Genomic DNA, 27,072 nt, shown 5'->3' with positions numbered 1-27,072 from the left:
TTTGAAATTGTCATTTTTGTTACTAAACAAAATTTTCTATCCTGTTGTTTCTACTGCATGTGAATCATTTAAAATTCATTTATTTAAATATTTCCAGACACACTTCTTAAATAAAAATAAAAATGTTTTCAAGTTGTTTTCTGGCAGCATTAATGAAACATTTTCTCACTGCCTCCTTGGATTGTTTCTGAGTTTCTACAGCCTTGAATTAGATGGTGGTTACCCTCCAAGTACTAACTACATCTGATCCTGCTCAGCTTTTAGGGATCGGCCAAGGTCAACTAGGAATTGCCACTAACTAGTCACTTAAGCAATATCACTGTTGGGATTAAGGTACTAGATTGCTTTGGATAGACAACATATTTCAAAATGCCATACAAGAAAATGCTATATTTTGTTTCATAAGGTGTGTACTTGTACAACCGACTTCAATGAACCATCCAGGGTTTACACTGGCTTTGTGCCATCCATTATTAAGGCTCAAATTTAACCACATCTTGTACTTAGACGTCTAGAGTTAGCTAGAAGTTTTGGCTCAGATACAGGCAGTGATGAAAAACACATGAGCAATAACAAGTTTCCTTAGTGTTATTCTTCAGTGCTCAGATAGACTAATCCACAGAAGGAGTTTATTCAAGTATTACCCAGGGTGCCAGGAAGGAAAAGACCTTAGAAGGCATTTTTAATCCCTTTAAAATATTTACTGTTAATTTATAAACTCAATCTTTTATAAATTATCAAGGTGGAAATATTTTCATAGCTGGAGCATTTTTAAGGGACTTGGCAAATTTGCAAGGTAGGTCTTTTTTTAAAAACCTTTTCATTAATGCATCAGTGTTCTTTTGTCAATATTAATAATGTATTTAAATACTGTTCAATGTTTTCAGCATGTATTAGAAAACAATGCACTGTAATTTAACTGCTTTTATACTATGAACAGAAAAATATATCATTTATTTATGTGTTCATTCAGAATTAAATCCTACTGAATTAAAGAGAACTTTCCTAATGAAGCAGAAAGTTATTTGTATTTAGCCATATTTTCAGCAATTCACAATCTCTCCATCCTTTAGATTCCTAAGGGATAAAAGATAATGGAAGTATGTATAGAATGCCTCCCCTATTCTGTCAGCTGAGCCCTCTACTATATAAAAAGAAGAAAACTAAAAGTGGAATGAACTTTTCTAAATGCTAATTCTAAATGAATTAGCATTTAGAAAATAGCTATTAGGTGAAGAAATAATATGCATTAGAAATCATTGTGTGAATTCATTCTTCTGTTTGGACTGTTCAATTGCATCAAACAGAACAGTTGCATATCTGATGAAAACCATTTAGGTTGTAATTCTATAATGCTTACCTAGGAATGCCATCAAACTCAAATGGGCTTATTTCTAAATAAACTAATGCTAGCAGGAATTCCTCATATTTCATGTATATTCAATGTAATTTGATTTTTATAAAATTCTATGTTCAGATTACTCAGCACATATAAATACATTGCTTCAAAAATATTCATGCTTTTAAAGTAAGGGTATATGGGTACTGGCAAAACTAGGCAGGAAAACTTTGCAGCTCCATGCAGATGAAGGCTTTAGCATTTCAAATGAAGCAGCCCAACTCTCTGAATGTAATTAATAACGTTAAGTAACATTATTTCTGGCCATGCTGGCAGCCTAAATCAAAGCACTCTCCTAAACAGCCAGTTAATTTAAATGTAATACTTTTCTTCTTATTGAGATTACTATTTACTATTATATATTAATTAAATGATAAATTATCATCAGGGCTTAGATTAATGTTATTCAAAGTCAAAGTCACCAATGACTTCTTCAAAACAGGATTTAACTTCTTATAACCTTGGCAGCCATTAATATTTGAATGATCTGTTGGATATAAAGGATTACCATACATAGCACAAGGCACATATTATTTTATAATACTGAAAGTGCATTTTCAGACAATTTAATAATAATAATCCTATTTTTAAAGTTAGTTATCTGGAAGTTGAATGGCCACAGTCAAGCACAAGACCTTAGATTAGACTAATTTACTTACGAGGAATCTATGTTTGCCCTATAACCCTGATAAACATGCAGTCATGGACAAACCTGAGATGGTATTAAAGTTAAATATTAAATGGGTCTAATACAAATGACAAGATATTAATATAGCAGTGATTTGGAAGAGAAAGGGCTGGAAATGACACTATGGATCAAAGAGGGTGCCCAGATAACAGAGACAGTTGTTCAAAGTGAACTTGGGTCAGGCAACATGTACCACAGCAGATGTGTCAGCCTTAAAACTGCCATAACAGTTTTTGCTGTGGTTATGACCATGATATGACAGTCATCTCCCTTAACCATTTAATTCTAATGCAGTGCAGCAATGTTACACTGCATCCTTGGGGGAGGGAGGGGAGGGCAAAGACAGTTCATGAAAAAGTACTGGGAGTTTTAGTAGCTCACAGAATTCTTCCCGTCTGCTTTCATCTTACTGGCTCATAAAAATTCAGGGCTTCATTAAGATAATGGAATACTTCCGAATAACAGTGTAATGCATTTTTAATTTATTTTTTGGTCTGGAGACAAGATGCTGTATCCTATAATGGCATGAAAGAAATGCCTAGATCCAGCTATCAATATTTTAAGATATGTATAGCTAGAATATTTGAAAGTTTTTTGACATTAGGTATCTAAAGTTTCACAAAATATTGCTTTTCTCTCAGAAATTACATGTGCACACTCATGTCTGCTTTAATTAGGTGGCCAAACCAAGTTATAGAGAACACAGAATTACACTGCTTATCAAGTTATAGAAAAATCAATTAATTGCTATTATGAAATTTAAACAATTACATCCTAATTATTTCTCACCTTTTTAAAGCTCATATTTACTGAGAAATCAAATGTGTTGGATCACTATGCATATTATCATCATCTCTTATGACTTGGATGAAAAATTTTCTGCTTTCTGTGACTTTATTTAACTGCATTTCTATACTGTACAAAAACAGAAACCCTCAAGTTTTCTAAAAAAACCCACTGGTACCTCGGTTAACAACTACAATCCGTTGCAGAAGGTTGCTTGTTAACCGAAATGGTCATTAACCGAAACACTTTTTCCCATAGGAAATAATGGAAATGGATTTAATTGGTTCCTAGCCTTTATTTCCTATGGGGAAAATTGACCCCTCGTTTATTGCGGGTGTTCCTTTCCCGGACCATCTGCGATAAAGGATTTTTTAAATTCCCCCTCCACCCATTGTCCCTCACTCCCCCCCCCTTACCTCTTTACCTTTTGTTTCTCTGCCTTCGTCTTTTTGGCAGGCAGGCACTGAGTTTGCTGGTCCCAGGGGGGCTTCTCTTTGAAGACTGTGGCAAGTGCGGCGGCGGCTTCTTTTTGAGGACAGTGACGGCAACAGCAGCAGCGGGGGCCTGGGCATGGACGTGATGTTCCCAGTGCTGCTGTTCCGCCTCAGCCATTGCCACAGTTGCTGTCACCACCGGGACCAGCTGATGGCGGCGGTGGCAGCAGCAACGGCTGAGGCGACTCCGGCAGCTTCCTTTTGAGGAACAGCAGCGCCGGGAACATCACATCCATGCCCAGCCCCCACCACCACTGTCTTTGAAAAAAAGCCGCCAGAGCTGCTGCTGCCATCAGCTAGTCCTCAAAGAGAAGCCACCACCGGAACCAGCAAACTCAGTGCCTACCTCGTCATAGCCAAAGCAACACTTTGCTGCTCCCCTGACGAGGAGACGAAGGCAGAGAGGCAAAAGGTAAAAAGGTAAGGAGAGGAGGGGGGAATGAGAGATAATGTGGGAGGTAAGGGGGCGGGACTGAGGGACATTTCTAATAATAACCAAAAATTTCTTTTTGGTATCCGAATTTTTGTTCAGTATCTGAAGCAAATTTTTGCGGAAATTTTTGGTTGTTATCCGAAATGTGCGCTAACCAAGGCATTCGTTAACCGAGGTACCACTGTATCCAGGTTACATGCATCTAGAGATCCCTGAAGGAACTAGCTGATGGTCTAAATAGAACTTTAATGTTTAATTAGTTTTGATAAGTTCTGGAGAATGGCGTTCTGGAGAAGTTCTGCAACATGGCAGGATTCCAAAATACAGTGGAGAACTTAATTTGTTCCGTGACCAGGTTCTAAAGTAGAAATGTTTGTAAGTAGAAGTAATTTTTCCCATAGGAATCAATATAAAAGCAAATAATGCATGCAAACCCATTAGGAAAGAAATAAAAGCTAGAAATTTGGGTGGGAGGAGGAAGAAAAGGAGAAGGACAGTTGCTGCTTAAGGAAGAAGGGGAGGGGAGGGGAATCAAAAAAATTGTGAACACCTGGTTCTTATATAGAAAAGTTCTCAAGTAGAGGCATTCTTAGGTAGAGGTACCACTGTATTCCTGTTTTGGAAATTGGGGGTGGGGGTAGAAAAACTAAAAATAAATTAATGTAGCACTGATACTTGGAAAATTTTATGCTCTCTTTATGAGTAGTTCATGAAGAGTATGGATTGAAAAATAAAACATAGAGAAATTTTTTTTTGCTTGCTAACACCCTCATTTCTGAAGTCTTAATGAAGTGTAGAAGCCTTTTTTCCTTTTTGCCAACTCTGCCAGAAATGACAAAGGAAACTGTTGTAACCTCCTGTTGTGGCCTGTCCATGTCCCATGCAGCTGGTCACGGATCCCAAGGATCGAGAGACAGTTGTGACCTGGTACTCTAGGTCTGTGTACCTGAGACCTGAGTCTGATAGCGAGGAGGTCAGAGAGGGTGTGGTGTTAGAGGCTGAAAGCCAACCAGGACCTTCTGCACCTCCCAAGGTGCACATGAGTGACTCAGGAGAAGAGGAGGAGCCTCTTCTTGATGCTAGGGCATGCAGAGTTGCGAGAAGGCATGAGTGGCTAAGCAAAAGGAGGTCTCTGTGTGAATAGACCTCTAGAACAATTGGCCATGTTCTTAGGCTATTTAAGGTTGAGCCACGTGACGCTTCAGTGCAGAAGTCAACTTTCGTTATGTTCCATATGTCCGCTTAGATTTCTCTCTTGGGATGTTATTATTTCAATGATGAATTACAAACTGGGGAATTGGGCTCATTATTTCTGGTTTTCCTGCCAACTCAGAGTGAGTCAGTTAATGAGAGCTGTGTGATCAAAGAAAATCTCTGTGAGTTTTGATTTCAGTTTTGGACTCTAATTAGCAGCTGGCACTAAACAGACTTATTTCTTGCTTTGTTGCTGGATTTCTAAATCCAAACCTCCCTGCTCCCAAAATATTAGAATTACATGATTAAATCTTGTAAAATCAGTGTGTAGGCCAATTTCATGGGGAACTCGTCACTGGGACAGAACACCTCCTCCCCAGATTTAACTCCTTTCCATTAAGCTACATTGGTATGACCTACCAGGTATTCATCTGGTTAGCATCCTTAGTCTGTTCAGCTTTAGCACATTATTTTATCCCCTGGTTAGGGCTGAGAAAGCCTTTTTCATAGAGAGTAGGAATCAAAAAAGCCTGCAAAGACTTAGGGCATGAAAAACTGCTTTGAAGGGAGTAGGAATTTTTTTAAAATGCTGCAAGCTGGGAAGATTGTTAGCACAGCACTAGGGCTGAAAAAACCTTTTTCAGAGGGAGTAGTAAACAAGCCTGTAAAGACTTAGGGTTGGGAAAAAACCTGCTTCAGAGGGAGTAGGAAGCCGAGAAGATCATTAGCACTTAGTTAGAGCTGGACAGAAGAAGCTTCACAAAAGCTACATTCGGAGTATAAGACACACCCAAATTTTTAGCCTCTTTTAGGGAGGAAAAAGCTGCATCTTATACTCCAAAAAGTATATGTGTTTCTTTATACACAGAGGAGACTGAATTCTGAGTGGGATAGGAACTTTTCCAGCATAGTAGCCTTATTTCCCTTCCAAACTTTTACAATATTTCATTTCCAAAGGCTAAACTGATCACTTTGGCAATACTACTGTACTCTGGACACAATCAAATGCTTCGTTTCAAAAGTTAAGTTGCTAAGAGAATTCTAGGGTTCCATATAATTTGCAGAAATAAAACATTTTAGCCACCTTAGTTTTCAAGTAATATTTCAACAGATGAATTAATATTTACCGTATTTTTTATAGTATAAGATGCATCTTTTCCCCCCAAAAGAGGCTAAAAGTTTGGGTGCGTCTTACACTCAAAATGTAGCTTTTTCAAAGCTTTTTTCCCCAGCCCTAATGAGGCTCTAATGATCTTTCTGGCTCTTCCCAGCTTGCAGACTTTTTTCATTGCTATTTCCTCTGAAGAAAGTTTTTAAAACCCTAACCATGGGATAAAATAATGTGCTGAAGCTGACCAGACTGAGGACGCTAGCCAGATGAATACCGGGTAGACAGATCCCCCCTCCCCTATTTTCCTCTCCAAAAACTAAGGTGAATCTTGCACTCTAAAAAATACGGTATATTCTGGTCATTTATGCATGGCAGTTCTTTTTAGTATTTCTGAAATTACAAGATCAATAATGGCATTTTTCTGTTTGGCACTCATATTTTGTTTCAGGAGTGTGTATTCTACAAATATGAAGGAATGTATACTTCTGCTCCTTCTGGCCTTAAGTTTTGCTAAGCCGTTCCAAAAGCCTTCATACTTCACTTTTAAGAATATAATGCTCATGGATATGGAAGATCCAGATGATGACGATGATGACGATGATGTTGACGATGATGATAAAGATGACAATTCCCTTTTTCCTACCAAAGCACCTTTGATACCAGTTGACATGTTTCCAGTATGTCCCTTTGGATGTCAATGCTATCTAAGAGTTGTCCACTGTTCTGATTTAGGTAAGGATAATTATCATTGGAGCTACACCTATACACTACATTCGGGATACAGACATTTGAAATTATTGAGTTTTCTGCAGCTTCCTGAGAAAAAACTCCAGAAATGTACTAATACTATTTCAATACCTATCTTAAGCTTTAAGGATTTTCCCATCAATTGACCTTGATTATGAGCAATAATTGGCCTATTGCCTTTGGTGACCAAAATGAACAACTTCCTCTTTTGCTACAGTACAATCTGGAGTTCACAAAAATTTCAATTGCGTAACACTCCAGAAAGTTAGTTTTGATGATTTGACTGAATTGCTTATTTGCCTCTGATGGAGTGCATTATTTGTGGGAGAACATGCTGCTGATTTTCAGTTGTTAGTTCAAGATATTGACTAAAATGAAAAAAGAAACCTGACTCTCAAGTTTAAATGGGACAAACTCATTCATCACAGAACTCTTACATCATTACTGTATTAATTAAAGTCTGCTTGGGTATTGGCAGGAGATTATGGCAGACAGTGAATGGGGAAAAGGCCCCACATAGATGGGAAAAATTAAGAAAGCAAGAATTAAACGTAATTCAGTTGGGTATTTTTATATTTAAATACAGACTGTGGCAAAATATGAGAGAAATTTTTCACTCATTGATAGTGAGGTTAAGAAAAGTGAGATCTTTTTAAATTATCTATTAATGAACTATTAATCATCTGTCTTAAGTTGCCATTTATAAGATAAATTGATGCTCGTCTTTCATTCCTTTTTCAGCCTGGTCAAAATCTTTCACAGAACCAACATGCATAAGATCTATGTTTATATTATGGGAAATTTTGCAGGGAAGTTCTCCCTTTATGATAAAGCACAGTTAACTGTTATAGTTGGGAGTGTCTTATAAGCATAAAACCCAAATATTAATGTGAAAAGATTCAGAGCCAAGCTTTGAGATTTCAGAGGCTAAAACTCAGACTGTAAGACAAGCACACTTTATATTTTAGTTATTTCTGCAACTCCAGACTGGATCTCAGTGCAGCTGCAAGTCTTAATAACTTTTGGTTATACAAGGAATTTAATGTAACTATCCATTGCATATGAATATAACATTGTGTATCAATAAGGTCACACATTCTGCAAACCCTCCATGAAAGCAGAAACTATTTATGACCAGCACTTACACATAGGACCAATCAAAGAGTGCCATGACTCATATGCATGAATGCCATGAGGAATCTCCAAAGCTTAATCTAGCTTCCTGTTACATTTCCCAAGAAATTAGGGTTGGGCAGATTGCAAGTTCACAAGCCACATATTCACTGAAACCGAGGAACCATAACAGGTGATTCTCTATCATGGAAATTTCATAATGTGCAATGCTACCAGACTCTTGCTTTCACCATCAAGAACAGCAAGAATTCTTCCTGCATTGCCTGCCAGATATGATGACTCTATTGATGTTCTTTAGGTAACAGAAGCACAGGCTCTCTCCCACACTCCAATTCGGTGATTACACTAGGAATTTCCTTTACACATCACTACCCCAAGTCACAGGGTGAATCCTGCTACTAAAGAGAGTTGCTTGATGAGTATTTGCAGTATTTGTTCCTTCTCTATTTGTTAAGGAAAGCCAATGGCCCATATTTACCGGCTCCTAAATTCGGTAGCCTAGAAGGGATTATCAACGTCTTCCCCTAATTTCTGACTTGCAGAAAGCTTGAATTGTTGCTAAATTAAATCTTAGGTGCAGCCCGACCAGTGCAGCATATTGTAGAGGGGAACAATAAGTTTTCATAAAGTTGACATTATACTGACCTGTATTAATCTAGCGAAAGATTGCATTGGCTCTTTTGCACCTTTGCCTCTAGCCATACTGAAAATATAGTCATCAAATCAGCCATCAACAGGTACATAGCGATCAACAACATTCATACACTATTTAAAAGAGATAATCAAAATCTAAAAAGGAAACAAACCAACCAAAACTGGCCAACAATCAACACTGAGATAAATAGGGATTAGTACTAGGATTACAGTTTATATGAGAAGCATATGGAGGAAGTGACAATTTGATTCCAGGAAATTGTGAGCGCTTCTGGTTGCCTTGATGTGATGTACCCCAGGTATTTTTGGATGCAATGGTGGTAAAGAATTACTTTAACTTTTTAAAGGAAAGTTGATGGTGAGCAATACTCAGCTAGCAAGATATTTGAAGTGGGCAATTAGCCTTGAATCACTGCATAGCTGCAAGAAGTCCAAGACTAACACTCCTCCCCACCTCAAGCTCAATAGAATTTTACCTGTCTATTGCCAAGAGAAGTCAATTCCTGTACTATAAATAGAATTACAATAAAGCAGTCAATATATCTATTGCTTGGGCTTGACGTTGAAATGGTTGAGATAAATCGATCCAAAAAAAGGATTATTTTTATCCTTTTCAGTCTTCGGTCCAATCAGGGTTTGTTTGTTTGTTTGTTTGTTTGTCTGTTTACTTACTCATTCATTCATTCATTCCATTTTTATGCCGCCCTTCTCCTTAGACTCAGGGCGGTTTACAACATGTTAGCAATAGTACTTTTTAACAGAGCCAGCATATTGCCCCCACAATCCGGGTCTTCATTTTACCCACCTGGGAAGGATGGAAGGCTGAGTCAACCTTGAACCGGTGACGAGATTTGAACCACTGACCTACAGATCTACAGTCAGCTTCAGTGGTCTGCAGTACAGCACTCTACCGGCTATTGCCTGCTGCCGCCGCCGCTTTTGGCACCCTCCCGCCGGCAAAGGTTGCTTTGAAAGTCGGCCCCCTCGCGCCCATGGCTTCTCGTCCCTAATAGCGGCAGCAGGCAATAGCCGGGGAAGGGGCGGCTTCTGCAAGTGGGAGCTCCAGGGCTGAGGCTTCCACTTGTGGCTGTCCCCGCCCGCCTGATCCTTCCTTCTCTCCGTCTTTCTTTGGGCGCGGCTCCTCCCACAGCGGTGGCTGCAGCGGTGCTGGTGATCCGGCCGCTAGCTGCTCCGAGCGCTGTGGGAACGCCCACCCCTCTCACAGTCCCGTCCCGGGCTGTCAGTAAAGGGGCTGCTTCCCATCCCCCTGCCAGCTTGCTCAGAACATTCACACTAAGGAAAACCTTCGCCGGCCTCCACAGAGAAGAAAGGAAGAGAGAGAATGAGAGAGAGAGAGCAACAGAGAGAGAGAGAGAGAGAGAAAGAACAAGAGAGAAAGCATGAGAGAGAGAGAAAGAACAAGAGAGAGAGAGAAAGAAAATAAGAGAGAACAAGAGAGAGAACAAGAGAGAGAGAGAAAGAAAATAAGAGAACGAGAGAGCAACAGAGAGAGAGAGAAAGAACAAGAGAGAGAAAGCATGAGAGAGAGAGAAAGAAAATAAGAGAGAGAACGAGAGAGAGAGCAACAGAGAGAGAGAAAGAACAAGAGAGAGAAAGCATGAGAGAGAGAAAGAACAAGAGAGAGAGAAAGAAAATAAGAGAGAGAACGAGAGAGAGAGAGAAGGAAAGCAAGAGAGAAAAAGAGATAGCAAGAGAGACAGATAGGGAGAAGAAAGGAGAGAGAGAGAAATGAGAACAGAAAGGGGAGAAAAAAGGAGAAATGAGAAAATGATTGAGGCAGAGAATGAGAGGAGAGAGAAACAAAAGAGACAGAGAGAGGTGATTCTTGAAGCATATGGTAAAAAGCACCCAAATAATAAGAAACACCCCCCCCAGCCCACACCTGTTTTTGAAAAGAATAAAAGAGAAAAAAAACCCAGCCCTCAACTGGTTTTGGAAATGGTTCGAGTGTGTATACACACACACACATAAGGGGGGGAGAGAGACAGGGATGAAAAAAGAGGAGAAATGAGAGGGAGAAAGAATGAGGGAAAAAGGGAGGAAGAGAGAGAAATGAGAAACATGAGAGAGAAAAGGGGGAAAGACAGGAGAAGTACCCAGAAATGAGACAGTGGTATAAATTTGAGGAGGGATGATTGATGATTGACTGTATTTATAAGGGGATGTTACATGGGGTTGTATATATGAGGGGGTTATGTATGTATGTATGTATGTATGTATGTATGTATGTATGTATGTATGTATTTATTTATTAGATTTGTGTCATTTTGGTTGGTGGTGTGCCCCAGGATTTTGTAAATGTAAAAAATGTGCCGCGGCTCAAAAAAGGTTGAAAATCACTGTTCTAGAATCTAGATCATCTAGAAGTTGTGACTTGGATGGGGGAGGTATTCCCATTCTGGTCTTATTAGACTTCAACAGCTTTTGGAGACCATCAACCACTTTTGGATTGTTTTAGCCATGATTCTACTCCTTCCTTAATTGATGGGAGGAGAGAGATTGGCTCAGTGGCCCCTGATTTATGGAACACCACAGGGTTTGTCTTGTATCCGCTGCTTTTTAACTTTTATATGAAGTTATTAGCAAAGTTGTGTATCATGAAAAAAAGATATTATCCAACATTTTAGGGATGGGTATCTTCAATATCCTGAAGATACCAAATTGTATTTTGCCATCTGACTTGTAGGAAAGTTATTTTTAACCTTAACCAGTATCTAGAGGTTGTCAAGTTCTGGATGAGAAAGAACAAACTGAAATTGAACTTTGCCAATTTGGAATTACAGTTGATCCATCAATGCCCTTTTGTCAGAAGCACTACCTATCAGAAAGTAGGCTCACAACTTGGGGTTACTTCTGAAATCCAGAGTGGTCTATGCCCAGCTTCAGCAGGTATTTTGTGGTGGAGTTAGGGATAGGATGACTAGTTACTGTAATTCATGTTCTTATTACCACACAGTTGCACAACTGTAATGCACTCTGCTTAGAACTTCATTTAAAGAGTATTCAGAAACTACAATTAGTCCAAAATGAGGTAGCTACCTCCCTTTGCAATTCCAGCATTCCGAGCATATTACGGTACTTTTGGGATCCTGCATTGTTTGCCATTTGGGTCTTATTTAAGGTGCTGGAGTTGACTCATTAAAGCTATTTATAGCTTAGCAGCTTGCCTATAGGTATCTTTCTGAACTGCCTACTCCTGTCAATATCACCCTAGAAACATAGAAACATAGAAGACTGACGGCAGAAAAAGACCTCATGGTCCATCTAGTCTGCCCTTATACTATTTCCTGTATTTTTATCTTAGGATTGATATATGTTTATCCCAGGCATGTTTAAATTCAGTTACCAACCACGTCTGCTGGAAGTTTGTTCCAAGGATCTACTACTCTTTCAGTAAAATAACCAATAACCAAATAACCCTGACCAATTGGAGCTACTACAAAAAAACAAAGGCAAATTGTACACTTTCAAGAAGCTTGGTAGTGCTGTTTCTTTGTAGAGAGCTAACACTGGACTGTGGGACAGCTTACCCATGGCAAAAAGAATGGTTCTCTTTTGTTAGTCTTTTGGAAGCTGTTGAAAACCAAATTGTTTCAGAAAACTTTCCCCAGATGTAAATGTTTCTTTTAAAATTTTTAATGGGGTTTTAAAATGTTTTTAAAGCTACTGTTGTAATTTGTATGTATTCTATAAAAGGCACGAAAAGTCTCCATTGAGTGCAATGCACAGAAATATGTTTAATAAATCAATATTCATATTTTTTTTTCTTGTAAATAGGTTTGACTTCTGTACCAAAGAATATTCCATTAGATACTCGTATGATAGATCTTCAAAACAACAAAATAAAAGAGATCAAGGAAAATGATTTTAAAGGACTTTCATCACTATATGTAAGCTCATTTCCTGAACTTTCTCTTAGGACACTACTATGCTTCATTTTACATACCTATCTAGATACCTATCTATCTACACACACATACATACATTTATATGTGTGTGTATATATGCTGAGTAACAAGATAAAAATAATAAAAAATTGATGCGTAAAGATAATTGTTCTGGAAAATCAGTAATTTGATATATAGTGTGATCATTTTATTAATCTATGGTAAAAGCAAAAGATAAAATCTCATTGGTAATATTAGAATTAAATCTAATTTTGCTTTGGAAGTCTTTAGTGACTCTTTCCATGTTACTTGTGCTTTATTCAAATCATATATAAACAATTTCATGTTGGAGTTTTATGGCTTGCAAAAGTTTGAGTACTTAACCCCCCCCCCCAATATATTTCCATTTAAAGAATATCATACTGTCCTTTTAAGAGACAACTTTAAAATAAAATCAATATCTAATGTTAACCTCATATTTTGATTAGGCCCTTGCCTTGAACAACAACAAAATAACAAAGATCCATCCTAAAGCATTTCAGTCAACAAAGAAGTTGCGGCGCCTCTACTTGTCCCATAATCATTTAACTCAGATCCCAGAAAATCTGCCAAGAAGTTTAGCTGAGATAAGAATTCATGACAACAAAGTTAAAAAGATTCATAAAGACATATTTAATGGAATGAAGTCTTTACATGTATTAGGTAAGTGTATTATTTTTATAAATCTGCTGCACCATAACAGAGGGTGGAGAAGGTTATTCTGTGAATCTCCCAAAATCAGAGATGGGCAGTGAACAAATGTAATAAATATATAAACCATTAGTTGAAAAAGGTAAACTTACTAGGAGAGAAAAAATATGGAATCCTGATAGTGTTCCCTCGATTTTTGCGGGTTTGAACTTCGCAGAACGTCTATACCACGGTTTTTCAAAAATATTAATTAAAAAATACTTCACGGTTTCCCCCCCTATACCACGGTTTTTCCCGCCCAATGACGTCATATGTCATTGCCAAACTTTCGTCTGCCTTTAAAAAACATTTTTTAAAATAAACTTTAATAAATAAACATGGTGAGTAATAATCTAAATGGTTGCTAAGGGAATGGGAAATTGTAATTTAGCGGTTTAAAGTGTTAAGGGAAGGCTTGGGATACTGTTCATAGCCAAAAATAGGGTATTTACTTCTGCATCTCTACTTCGTGAAAATTCAACTTTCGCGGGCGGTCTCGGAACGCATCCCCCACGAAAATCGAGGGAACACTGCACATGAATTATAATTGAGTAAAATAATCACTCAAAGATAAGATAGACTACATCATATAGCATCAATAGGGCACAAACCAACAGTTATTTAATGTTACAATGGCAAATCTTGTCTCCTTTTTTCAAAATTCCTAAAAACCTATTTTGTGAAATTATGTTCCATTTTGTAAGGATTATCTAGATGTAATAATTTTATGGAAGTTGAGGTTTGTAATTTTTATATAAAGATGAATAGGAGTACTGAGCTGCTTCTGTCATTAAAACAATGTGACCTAGGAACCGAAGAAAGCAAACAAATGAATCTGCTTCAAACATAATATAAAGCTATACTTCAAGATTTGGAGGCTTAATGTGATATACGTAATTCAGTCTGCTTGCTGTATTTTCTATTTTTTGAGATTGTATTAATCCAAAAGCAAATGAAACATCATATAAAAACCCCTCTCCTTTAAGATAATTAATGCTATCTTCTGGTTCAAATTTCACAAAACAGAACACAGATTCCTATTTTTCTGTGCTGCATAGTTTAAACAAAATAGCTGCCTCCTGGAATTGAGAGAAAGCAGATAATTATTTGTTTACTGGAACTGAATATGTGGCAACCTCTTGTTTGGTGACAGACTTAATAGTCTAATTCATTGTGTGGCTGTCTGTAGGAAATGTTTATTTTTGAAAGGATGAAGTGCACCAATGTTTCACTCTTTTTAGAAGTTTTGATACATATGGTTTTAATGTATGATGTTTATATTCCTCCAGAAATGAATCTGTTCATGAATTTATGACGTATTTTATAAATTAGGGATGTTAGGAAGTTTGCTACACCTTTGTACAAAGTTACTTCCTTCAGTCATCTAAAGATTAACAGTTTATAAAAATAAATCACTGTACCCTTTTCACTGGAACTATAAAAACCCCAATTGGGATGTTGTAGGAGTTTGAAAATCTGTACTTCCAACTAATAAAATGTGCTCTCTTTTGACAGAAATGAGTGCAAATCCTCTTGACAACGATGGGATAGAACCTGGGGCTTTTGAAGGTTTGACAGTCTATCATATAAGGATAGCAGAAGCAAAATTAACATCTGTACCAAAAGGTATGATGTATTTGGTTTTTTTTAATGTACTTAACTTCCTTTATAAACTATATTTCAAATTTGATATTGATATGTTATTTCAGTTAAAATAACTATAATTGACTTGTGTAATGACATATTGTAAGAATTCAGTAATTTTGAAAATAGGATCCAGAAGAATTCAGTGATTTTTGAAAACAGAATCCAGAAGCACATCAATGACATTCTTGGAAAGAAAAAAATACCTATACAACTAAGCAAACAGTAAAAAGAACAAACTAACCAATCCAGATTTAAGTTACAGAAAATCACTGTCCAATGGTTGAGGTTCTAGATATGCAATACTTGTGTTGAAGGCAAATAAACAAGCTGTACAATTCATTTATCTGATAGACATCAAAGAAAAGCATATTGTTTTATGCTAGAATCCAATCTAGAAAGAATGCTTGTTAGAGCTGGAGGCAAAATTTAGATTAACAAGTTAGCCAAATGACAAGTTATTTATTAAATTGACCATTTTAAACTTGCAGATACTGATATGTTCCACAAGGAGAAACATAGTTCATATCTCTTTGGAATTTATCATTCCTATTCAAGAAGTAGCACTCTCCTTTTGAGATGTACACCAATAAATTGCACTTGATAGGAAAGTCAGAGTCAAGTGAATTTTAAGCATCAACATCTACGATGGTCAACAAAAAGATTTCATAGGAGCAGCAATTATACAAAGTATGGTTTCTAATCCACAAAACCATTAAACTGGCAAATCATTTTCGACAACCTTCCAGGAACATCAAGGACTAAAAAATATGGCCTTCTGTCAAATCATTAAAAAAATAATCTGAATTCCAAGAATTCAGAAATACTTATTTCCCAATTTTAAAAGTATGTCATGTTTTTATAACAACTCAAGAAAAGAAAAACATTAGTGAATAAAGTGATCCCCCGCTCGTTGCGAGGGTTCCGTTCCAGGACCCCCCGCAACGAGCGGGTTTTCGCGAAGTAGCGCTGCGGAAGTAAAAACACCATCTGCGCATGTGCAGATGGTGTTTTAAACTTCCGCAGCGCTAGCGAGGAGCCGAAGATTGGGGGGCGGCGCGGCTCTTTTAAAACATCGCCGCCGACATGGGGGGTTCACTAGCACCCCCCCGAACCCCCAACCCGGGTTTGGGGGGGTGCTAGCAAGCCCCCCATGTCGGCGGCGATGTTTTAAAAGAGCCGCGCCGCCCCCAATCTTCGGCTCCTCAGCGGCGAGCGAGCGAGCGAAGCCAAGCCGGCAGCAATGTCGCCGCCGCTGCAGCCAACGCGCGCTACGATCTTCCGGGCCAGCCAGGCTCAGTCACGGAAGGCAGCCGCTTGGCCCGGGATGCTGGGCCGAGAGGAGCCGGGCTTGATCCGCTGAGCCTGGCTGGCCCGGAAGATCGTAGCGCGCGTTGGCTGCAGCGGCGGCGACATTGCTGCCGGCTTGGCTTCGCTCGCTCGCGCGCTGCGCCCCCCCCCAATCTTCGGCTCCTCAGCGGCGAGCGAGCGAAGCCAAGCCGGCAGCATTGTCGCCGCCGCTGTAGCCAACGCGCGCTACGATCTTCCGGGCCAGCCAGGCTCAGTCACGGAAGGCAGCCGCTTGGCCCGGGATGCTGGGCCGAGAGGAGCCGGGCTTGATCCGCTGAGCCTGGCTGGCCCGGAAGATCGTAGCGCGCGTTGGCTGCAGCGGCGGCGACATTGCTGCCGGCTTGGCTTCGCTCGCTCGCGGCGCCCCCCCAATCTTCGGCTCCTCAGCGGCGAGCGAGCGAAGCCAAGCCGGCAGCAATGTCGCCGCCGCTGCAGCCAACGCGCGCTACGATCTTCCGGGCCAGCCAGGCTCAGCGGATCAAGCCCGGCTCCTCTCGGCCCAGCATCCCGGGCCAAGCGGCTGCCTTCCGTGACTGAGCCTGGCTGGCCCGGAAGATCGTAGCGCGCGTTGGCTGCAGCGGCGGCGACATTTCTGCCGGCTTGGCTTTGCTCGCCGCTGCAGCCAATGCGCGCTACGATCTTCCGGGCCAGCCAGGCTCAGTCACGGAAGGCAGCTGCTTGGCCCGGGATGCTGGGCCGAAAGGAGCCGGGCTTGAAGATCGCAGCGCGCGTTGGCTGCGGTGGCGAGGGCTTGCGATGGAGGGTGGAGGAAGCGGCCATGGGAGGGCGAGCTGCCTCAGGGAGGAGGATCGGGTGGGACCAGGTGGGGGCTGGAATTTCTCCGCCAGGGCGAAGGGCGGGCGAGCGGTGAAGGGCGGGTGAGCGGGTGCTGGGGAGGGCTTCTCGCCCTCCCGCCAGCAAGAGGGGGAGCGAACGGCATGGGCAGGCGAAGGGCGGGCGAGCGGCAGCGAGGAGTTTGCGTGGGCGGTGGGGAAACTCCTCGCTGATGCCAGCAAGAGGGGGAAGACCCAGGGAAGCCGCCCAGCAGCTGATCTCCTGGTTGCCATCTACACATGCGTGCCCATAGAAAAAAAAAAGGGCACGCATGCGTAGATGGTATTTTGACTTCCGGGTTGAAAAATCGCGAAGTACCTTGTTCGCAATGGTCGGGGACGCAATAAACGGGGGATCACTGTAAACTATAATATCTTTGCATCCAATCTTAAAAATGACATTAAAGAGGGGGTATGCATAACAGAGGTGGGATTCAGCAGGCTCTGACCAGTTCTGGAGAACAGTAGTGGAAATTTTGAGTAGTTCAAAGAACTGATAAGTACCATCTCTGATTTGTCCCCCCCCCATCAATTCTCTGCCTCCGGAGTCCCAGCTGACTGGAAATAAAGGGGGATTTTGTAGTAAACAAAATCCTCTGGACTGGTGAGGAAATAGAGATTTCACAGTACCCTTCTCCTGCACTGGGATGGGAATGGAGATTTTACAGTAACCTTCCCCTGCTATGCCCACCAAACCCACATAATCTTTAAAGAATGTTCGGAAACTTCAGATCGTGCAAAATGCAGCTGTACGAGCAGTCATGGGCATCCCAAGGTATGCCCATGTTTTTCCAGCATGTTGCAAGCTGCATTGATTGCCGATCGGTTTCCGAAGGCAATTCAAGGTGTTGGTTATGACCTATAAAGCCCTACAATGCATCGGACCAGATTACATATGGCCTCATGTGTCCCAGAGGCCAGTTAGGCCCCACAGGGTCGGCCTTCTCCATGAATAATCATGGAAGCCATCGAGATAGAAAAACATCCCCAAAATATGAACAAGCGGGATGATACCTCCCGCCTACCAGACATCTAGAAACCAGCCCTCAAACGTATCCCAGCCATAGAAACTGAAACCAGACTCAGAACACACATTGCAAAACAATCAAGTAGCCTGCAAGCTCCAATTACTCAGGATATCACGCCTAATCCACAACCATTAACTAATCAGCATACCTCAGTTACATCAACGACCCCAGGTGTTACCCCACTGACTCACCAGGAAGTTTCTACACAGCAGGCAATTGCTGAGCCATCAAACCACACCCAGCCACCAGTATTTATAGAAGGAAGGCAGCTCAGGTCTCGCTGTGTTCACTCTAGAACAAGGACAGAAACACCAGCCTGAAGATGACGAGTGGGACCTCGTCGAAACGTTGCCAGAAATTTCTAAATCCTACATGGGAAGAAACCCGAATATACCAAGACCGTCATACCTGTACCCGTGAAAATCTACGAAAACAAACAAACAAATATATATAAGATTGGAACTTCAGCCTGATGATGGTGAATGTGATTTCGCCGAAACGTCGCATAGACATGCAAAATATTACACAGGGCAAAACCCGAACTCAGAACAATCTACATATATATATATATATTCCCTGATGAACCCTAACATTAAGAGAAGCCATCTGCTCTCTGTGATGCAGATTCACCAACAACCAACATACGAATGAACAGAATTCTCCCTTCTAACTACCAAAACCAACTATATACCAGTATGCAAATTAGCCCTAATGTACCATTCTGTTTCCCTTTTTCCATGCTGTATGCTAACAAATGCTAAAATATAAGCATATAATATACACATTTATTCAAATGTAAATTTTCATCATTTTCTGTGTGACTTTATGCTATGAAATATGCTGAAAATTGGAGGGAAAAATATTGGAATAACATTTGATGTTACCTAAGCTTCTAGTTTCAAGATGAGCTGAAAATTATGAAAGTTGAATTTTATGTATTTGCACGTTCTCAAGGACAAGAAATTGGTATATTCAAAGTTATTTTGCAGCCCTATACATAAACACTCAAGTCATAGATGCATATGTCTGTTCACTTCAAGAATAATTTGCAAATAAATCTCAAAGGCCAACATGTATGAATACTAGTGACTAGGTTATGAATCTAATAAACAGAAATGTACATTCATACATAAATGAGAAAAACAAATGTAGAATGGGAAACCAATAAGAAGAAGCTGTTTTTTGGCATTTCATAATAATGCTGCCAAGATTAAATCATTGGAGAGCTAATATTTTCCTAAACCATAATGTGAAACCAAAGGCATGCTTTATATCAGGGGTCCCCAACCGCCGGTCCGCGGACCACTACTGGGCCGCAAGGCATGTTGCACCGGTCCGCGGAGTCAGCAGCTGCTGTGGAGCCGGCGAGTGCCAAGCTGTTTCCTGTCTCTTTCCCCTCACATTCACTTGGGACCGCCATTTGCCTCGGGCTGAGAAAACCTTTGCTTGCTTGCTTTCTTCCTTTCCTGTCTTTCTTCTCTCGTCAAAAGTGGTCTATTTCCTCCTTGCAAAGCCCTTGCAAAGCCCTCGCTCTGCCTGCAGCTCAAACGAAAAGGCTTTGGCATTGTGCAGCTCTTTTTTTGCTATTCCCGGGGTCCTGGGTGGGAGCAAAGCCAGGGGTGTGTGTGTGACCATGAAACCCCCCCCCCACCAGCTCTGGTAATTTTCTTTTGGAAGGATTCCTTGCTGCAAGAAAATTACCAGACCTGGCACTGGTGGGCGCTCCAAGCAGGCAGCGATCGCAAAGGAAGGTGACTGTGTCCGTGGAGGCACCTCCCCCTGCTCTGGGATTCCTTGCTGCAATCCCAGCCGGAACGGGGGGGGGTGTCCTCTGGAACTGCTGAAAGGCAAACGGCGGTCCCGAGTGAACAGGAGGGGAAAGAGACAGGAAACCGCCCCCTCCTACCCTTCCTCCCTCTGTCACCTCAACTCCCCCGCAAAATTAAAAAGGGGGGAAGAGAGAGACAATGGAACGATAAGCTAAACCCCCTTTCCGCCCCCACCGGGCCATAGAAAAATTGTCTTGCTGAAACTGGTCCCTGGTGGAAAAAAGGTTGGGGACCACTGCTTTATATCATAGTGTAACAGCATAGAAAACAGATACATGAATATAACAAGCAGTATCATATTAAAATTTAGTTTAATGCCTCCATCTCTTTAATTCTATGTGGTGGGGCATTTGTTAGTTTTAAGATGCCACATATTTTTGTTGTGCATATAGGCTAACAGTTCTAAAATAAAAAAAATGTGCCTTATATTTAATTTTGAAAACTATTTTTCAGATCAACATACTGTTACCATTTTCCATATGCTATGTAGATTTGTGTCGGTTCTGCACAACCTATGCATTTTAGCACTCATAAAAATTGTTACTACAATTTTCTTGGAAATAAGACATACCGTAATAAATGGCAATACTTTTCTCAAATTTATATAGGGAAGAAAAGGAAATGTTGCGACCAAATGCTGACCAAATTGCACTCAAATTATAGATCTATTTCCCAGATTTTAGGAAGTCCCAATTGAAACCAGAACATGCCAGTTTTATCATGAAAATAAAGAAGTAGACTTTCTGTGACTTAAATACAATGGACTGTTAACAGAGGATTTTGAAATTTAATTCTGCTGTTGGCTTTACCTCTTAACTATGCTTTGTTCTATGTAATACATAGATGTAGGCCACGATGGTAAGGTAAACAGTGTTGTAGAAATTTATAAATTGTGTGCCTGCAAGGGGAGGGGCCATCATTATTTCTGAAATATATTTATCAGCATTCACGAAGAGGGATACTTTATTGTTTTGGTTTTTTAATGCACATTTTCTTCTTTTTATGTAGTCTTGTCTAGTTTTATTTTATTCTTGTGTTTATTTTTCTTTTTGTCCTCATTTTGGAGTTTGTGTTTTAAAGCTTTGAATAAAAATCAGAATATTAAAATAACAACAACAACAACAACAATAGAGCTTCAACGACTCTGGCATAAGCCAGTGAAAGTGGTCCCAGTAGTCTCTAGATCTCAGTAGACATTTGAAAACCATTGGAATTGACAAAATCTCCATCTGTCAATTGCAAAAGGCTGCTTTACTGGGATCAGCACACATAATTCGCTGCTACATCACGCAGTTCTAGGTGTTTGGGAAGCGTCCCATTGGTGATGAAATACGAAATCCAGCATAGTGATCTCGTTTGCTGTGTTGTATTGTTGATATAATAATAGAAAATAAAGAAATAGGTCAATAATTTGGCATAAAGTGATATTCTCAGTTGACCTGCAGTAAGACACCTGCTTGTATGGGATGTCCTGATCTTCCTTCTTGTGAATGAAACAACCTGGAAGATGTGATCCTGCTCTGATCTAGCAATCTATACAATTTTAATTCCTGACATGTGTATTTGAACAAGATATGCCTCATTGATCATTGTGACGGTGCATTCCTGTAACAATTAGAGCTGCCATAAAAATATTTGATATTGCCACATTTGATTTCCACATATCTAATAATATATTGATGTTTAAGGTTTAATGTTTAACTTATTCAAGATGCATATTTTCCTTTTTTAACAGGGTTACCATCCAGTCTACTGGAACTTCACCTAGATGACAACAAAATCTCGGCGATTGAACTTGAAGATTTAATTCGATATAAAAATCTTCAGAGGTAGACCTTAAGCTTTGAAAGAGTTGCCATTTATTACACTGATAACATTTAGCGCTGCTGATACTGTCTGTAGAAGTGGTAAACAGAAAGCAGTCAATTTCTCTAAATGTTCTTTAGGCTCAGTAATATTATTCAAGGGGACAAATTAAAATGAAATCCTGATAGACAGAGGGGGTGTTGCTGTATGGAAAACCAGAGTCTGTGCCAGGGATGAAATGCTCCTGGTTCTCTTATGCCTGGGGGTCATCGGAGAGCCGGTTGCAAAGGGAGCACAGGGCTCCACCCACCCACCCGGATGCTGCCTTTTGGGTTTTTATTTCTGCACAGAAAATAAAAGAACCCAAACGGTGGCATCTGGTCAGGTGGGTGGAGCCTCACACTGCCTTTGCAACTGGCTCTCTGATGACCTATAGGCACAAGCAAACCGGGAGCATTACCCCCATGGTCTGTGCCCAGACAACAGCTTGTTCTAGAATGGGATTGCATCAGATGTTAACGGGCGCTTGCCCAACTATTTCTAATGCAAACTGCAACTCTTCTTATGTTCTGATTCGATCATGGTAAACCAATTGTAATATTCAACATAAGCTAACCTTGAAGAGCTTTCTGAAATTTCAACTGGTTCAAAAGTATGGCAGCTAAAAAATGGCAGCTTAACCAGTCAATAAAATTGGAATATTGTTTCAATGTTGAAAGATCTGCACTTGTTGTCATTTGTTTTTAAACATAGCCTGGTGTCTTTTATTTGATCATAACTGAATTAGGACTTATATCAGCTGACCTATATTAACATTACCATGTTTAACATTAATATCAGCAAGAAGACCAACTGTTTTAGAAGTTTACCAATGGGGATATAAGAGAAAGCTTTTTCCTGCTTCATTTCCTACCAAGGGAATACATTTAGCCTCCAGGAAAGAATTTAAGAGTTATATAGAAAAACAAGGCAAATAAATAATAAAAATTTAAAAATGTTGATACTATAATAATTCAATATTTGATGTAATGTTTTCTAACAGTAATTCCTTAACAGTAATTCCCTCTTCGGAGAGGGGCGGCATACAAATCTAATAAATAATAATAATATTAACTTATTAAGAACAGCTCCAATAACTTTTATTCCTTTGAGGTCTCCTGTTTTCCTTTGATTTATATAAATACATCTCTCCATTATACTGTATTGTTGTATTCAATTTTTTTTCTTTGAACCTAAGAGGGGTCAGGAAGATCTTTTTTTCCTGAAGCAGGTTAGATGTTGTGACCTCTAACTGATTGATAACTCTAACTCTAATAGATATACTGAAGAATTTTGGCTATGTCTATAAATAATAGATGGAGAGAATGAAGTAAAAAAAAACAGAGTGCCCTTCAAAACACTTGAAAAAAATGATATATATGGCTCTACTATGGATATATTAAGTTGAATTAAATTGTGTTAAAAGAGGTAAGATAACTTTAAAGGAATGTAATAGATGCTAGAAGAATATTAAAGAAGAAATGCAAGTTATATTAGCAATATTCTGACAACCCAATGGAATATTGGAAAGCAGTTCTTGAGAAAATAGTTTTCAGAATGAAGTCCTGAAATACTGTTTTTAAAGTTTATACATTTTTCAAGTTATATTATAACTTATAAAAATTATAAAAATTATAAAATATATTGTCTGAGCTATTTTAATTTTAAATTTGCCACTAGGTTGGGATTGGGAAACAACAAAATCAAAGATGTGGAAAATGGAAGTTTTGCTAATATACCAAATGTTAGAGAAATTCATCTAGAAAAGAACAAACTGAAAAAAGTACCTGCTGGTCTTTCAGAACTAAAATATCTACAGGTAATGCAACAATCTTTTTTATCTTGCTCTTACTGAGACAGTTGTCAAGTTCGTAACAATATCTATGGCTAGCCAAGTCAGGTGGTATCTCATTTTCATTACTAATTGTTTCAATGCGGTATTACACACTATATTTTTCGGACTATAAGACGCACTGGAGTATAAGATGCACCAAGATTTTGAAGAGGTAAATAAGAACAAAAATGTTTTTGCCCTCCCCAGCCCCAGGAGTATTATGCAGGCCTCCCAAACTCTCTGCTCCCTGTTTCCTGGTAAAACAGGTTTTTGGCAAAATTGGGATGGGTGGGGCAGGGTTTCAGAAGGCCAAAAATGGCTATATTCAGTGTATAAGACATGCAAACATTTCCACCCTCTTTTAGCTAGGCGAGGAGGTGTATCTTATACTCTGAAAAGTACGGTACTTCTAAATTTATATTTGTATTGAATTGATCTGGGGCTATTAACCTGCTAACCCTAACTGGCAAATATTTGTGGTAGTAACCTTAATCTTGTCTTTTTATATACACTGAGAGCATATGCACCAAAACAAATATCTTGTGTGTCCAATCACACTTGATCACCTGCTGGGTGAGACCATCCAAGGGCATGGGGTGAGGTATCATCAGTACGCCAATGATACCCAGCTGTACATCTCCACCCCATATCCAGTCAATGAAGCAGTGGAAGTGATGTGCCGGTGCCTGGAGGCTGTTGGGCTCTGGATGGGTGTCAACAGACTCAAACTCAACCCTGATAAGACAGAGCGGCTGTGGGTTTTGCCTCCCAAGGACAATTCCATGTGTCTGTCCATTACCCTGGGGGGGGGAATTATTGACCCCCTCAGAGAGAGTCCGCAACTTGGGCGTCCTCCTCGATCCACAGCTGACATTAGAGAACCATCTTTTGGCTGTGGCGAGGGGGGCGTTTGCCCAGGTTCGCCTGGTGCACCAGTTGCAACCCTATCTGGACCAGGAGTCACTGCTCAAAGTTACTCATGCCCTCATCACCTCGAAGTTTGACTACTGTAATGCTCTCTGCATGGGGCTACCTTTGAAGAGTGTTCGGAAACTTCAGATCGTGCAGAATGCAGCTGCGAGAGCTATCATGGGCTTCCTCAGGTATGCCCATGTCACACCAACACTCCATAGTCTGCATTGGTTGCTGATCAGTTTCTGGTCACAATTCAAAGTGTTGGTTATGACCTATAAAGCCCTTCATGGCATCGGACCAGAATATCTCTGAGACCGCCTTCTGCCGCACGAATCCTAGCAACCGGTTAGGTCCCACAGATTTGGCTTTCTCTGGGTCCCGTCAATGAAACAATGTTGTCTGGCGGGACCCAGGGGAAGAGCCTTCTCTGTGGTGGCCCCAACCTTCTGGAACCAGCTCCCCCGGAGATTAAGATTGCCCCCACCCTCCTTGCCTTTCAACTCCTCAAAACCCACCTCTGCCATCAGGCATGGGGAAATTGACTCCCCCAGGCCGTTTTCTGTTTTACGCAAGGTTTGTCTGAGATATATGATTGTTTTTTATACTCAGGGTTTTAAATTGCTTTTTATTGTTGGATTTGTACCATGTTTTGTGTTGTGAGCCGCTCCGAGTCTACAGAGAGGGGCGGCATACAAATTGAATAAATCTAATCTAATCTAATCTATATTCTATTGTACTCTATTGTATTGTATTCTATTGTATTGTATTCTAGTCTAAAGAAACAAATTATATGGTGATTACTTAAATTTCTTTTTATCTTCTCATAGATTGTCTTTCTTCACTCAAATAGTATTTCAAGCGTGGGAGTGAATGATTTTTGTCCAACAGAAGGAAGGCTGAAGAAAACACTATATAATGGCATAAGCTTATTCAAGAATCCTGTCAAATACTGGGATATCCAACCAGCAACTTTTCGTTGTGTACTAAACAGAAACAGTGTGCAGATTGCAAATTATGGAAAATAAAATAGTATCGGCAAAGTATTATTAAAATATTATTATTAAAACCAGCATCACAAAACTTGAAACTGTTAAAATCTGTAAATTATACTGCCCAATTTTTTTACAAAATACTTAAACTAATACAGTGATACCTCGCCTTATGAACCCTTCTTCATACGAACTTTTCATGATACAAACCCACTGTTTAAGATTTTTTTGCCTCTTCTTCCAAATTATTTTCACCTTACGAACCCGAGCAGCCGCCTCTGGGATGCGCTGAAGCATTTGGATTTCCCTGGGAATCCACGCCTCCAAATGTCCCTTGCCAGCCAAAGCGCCCCGTTCTTGCATTGCTGGGATTTCCCTGAGGCTCCTCTCCCTGGGATGCACTGCTTTGAATCCCAGCGACAAGCTCCCCCCTTCCAAACTGCATGGGGAAAATGAGCAGAGTGGGGTGGGCAAAAACAGGAGGGAAAGACTCATGAACTCAAGAGAGGAAAAAGGGGTGGAGGAAATGAGCAGAGTGGGGTGGGCAAAAATGGGAGGAAAACTCATGGAACTCAAGAGAGGAAAAAGGGGTGGAGGAAATGAGCAGAGTGGGGTGGGCAAAAATGGGAGGGAAACTCATGGAACTCAAGAGAGGAAAAAGGGGTGGAGGAAATGAGCAGAGTGGGGTGGGCAAAAATGGGAGGGAAACTCATGGAACTCAAGAGAGGAAAAAGGGGTGGAGGAAATGAGCAGAGTGGGGTGGGCAAAAATGGGAGGGAAACTCATGGAATTCAAGAAAGGAGAAAGGTATGGGGGAAATGAGCAGAGTGGGCTGGGCAAAAACAGGAGGGAAAGACTCATGGAGCTCAAGAGAGGCTCTTTTCACCTTGCTTCGTTGGGACTGCCAACTCTTGCCACCTCTCGCTGTCCCTCCCCCACTCCGTTTGCCTCAGCTTCGTCTTTTTTTTAAGCCTTAATGTTTTGGATTTTCCTAATGGGCTTGCATGCATTATTGGCTTTTCCATTGATTCCTATGGGAAACATTGTTTCATCTTACAAACTTTTCACCTTACGAACCTCGTCCGGGAACCAATTAAGTTCGTAAGATGAGGTATTACTGTACAATTAAAAACATAACATAATCAACATAATAACATAATAAACTTATTATAATTAAAAACATAACATCCCATTAAATTCCTTCAATTTATTTCTCTATATTTTTAATTTGTGTAATTTAGCAATTGTACTAGAATAAATGGTTTCTTAGCACAAAATTGGGTTGTTTCGTTCACTGAGATCCACACCAGGTTTCATCTTTTGTTATAGAAGAAAATAATATGTTTTAAAACAATTTTAAGGGGATTAAATAATTAGTTATGTACTGGAAAGAACATAATACCTGTATAAGTATTTATCATAGCTCGAGAGGAAAAAGTTGAACATTTAACAAAAGTAAACTAAACTGGCTTTAAAAAGCTCTATAGGGCAATGTATTATTAATCTGATAATCTAAGTCATTATGACA

At 40.0% G+C, this 27,072-nt stretch overlaps 2 protein-coding genes across 3 annotated transcripts in view; one reads left to right on the top strand and one right to left on the bottom strand.

Moving 5' to 3' along the window:
* The window catches only part of CENPP (centromere protein P), a 198,280-nt gene that overhangs the window by 89,726 nt on the left and 81,482 nt on the right, over positions 1–27,072 (bottom strand). The window lies entirely within an intron of this gene.
* Positions 657–25,580, top strand: ASPN (asporin). Its single transcript, XM_070735785.1, has 8 exons — positions 657–796; positions 6,554–6,837; positions 12,439–12,551; positions 13,037–13,250; positions 14,793–14,903; positions 21,697–21,790; positions 23,487–23,625; positions 25,383–25,580. The coding sequence occupies exons 2-8, from the start codon at positions 6,573–6,575 to the stop codon at positions 25,578–25,580; spliced, it is 1,134 nt and encodes a 377-aa protein (XP_070591886.1). The 5' UTR covers positions 657–796; positions 6,554–6,572.

This window comes from Erythrolamprus reginae, chromosome 2, assembly GCF_031021105.1.
Source record: "Erythrolamprus reginae isolate rEryReg1 chromosome 2, rEryReg1.hap1, whole genome shotgun sequence".
Taxonomy (NCBI): domain Eukaryota; kingdom Metazoa; phylum Chordata; class Lepidosauria; order Squamata; family Dipsadidae; genus Erythrolamprus; species Erythrolamprus reginae.
The sequence above is the reverse complement of the archived record's forward strand: the minus strand, read 5'-3'. Positions and strand labels throughout refer to the sequence as shown.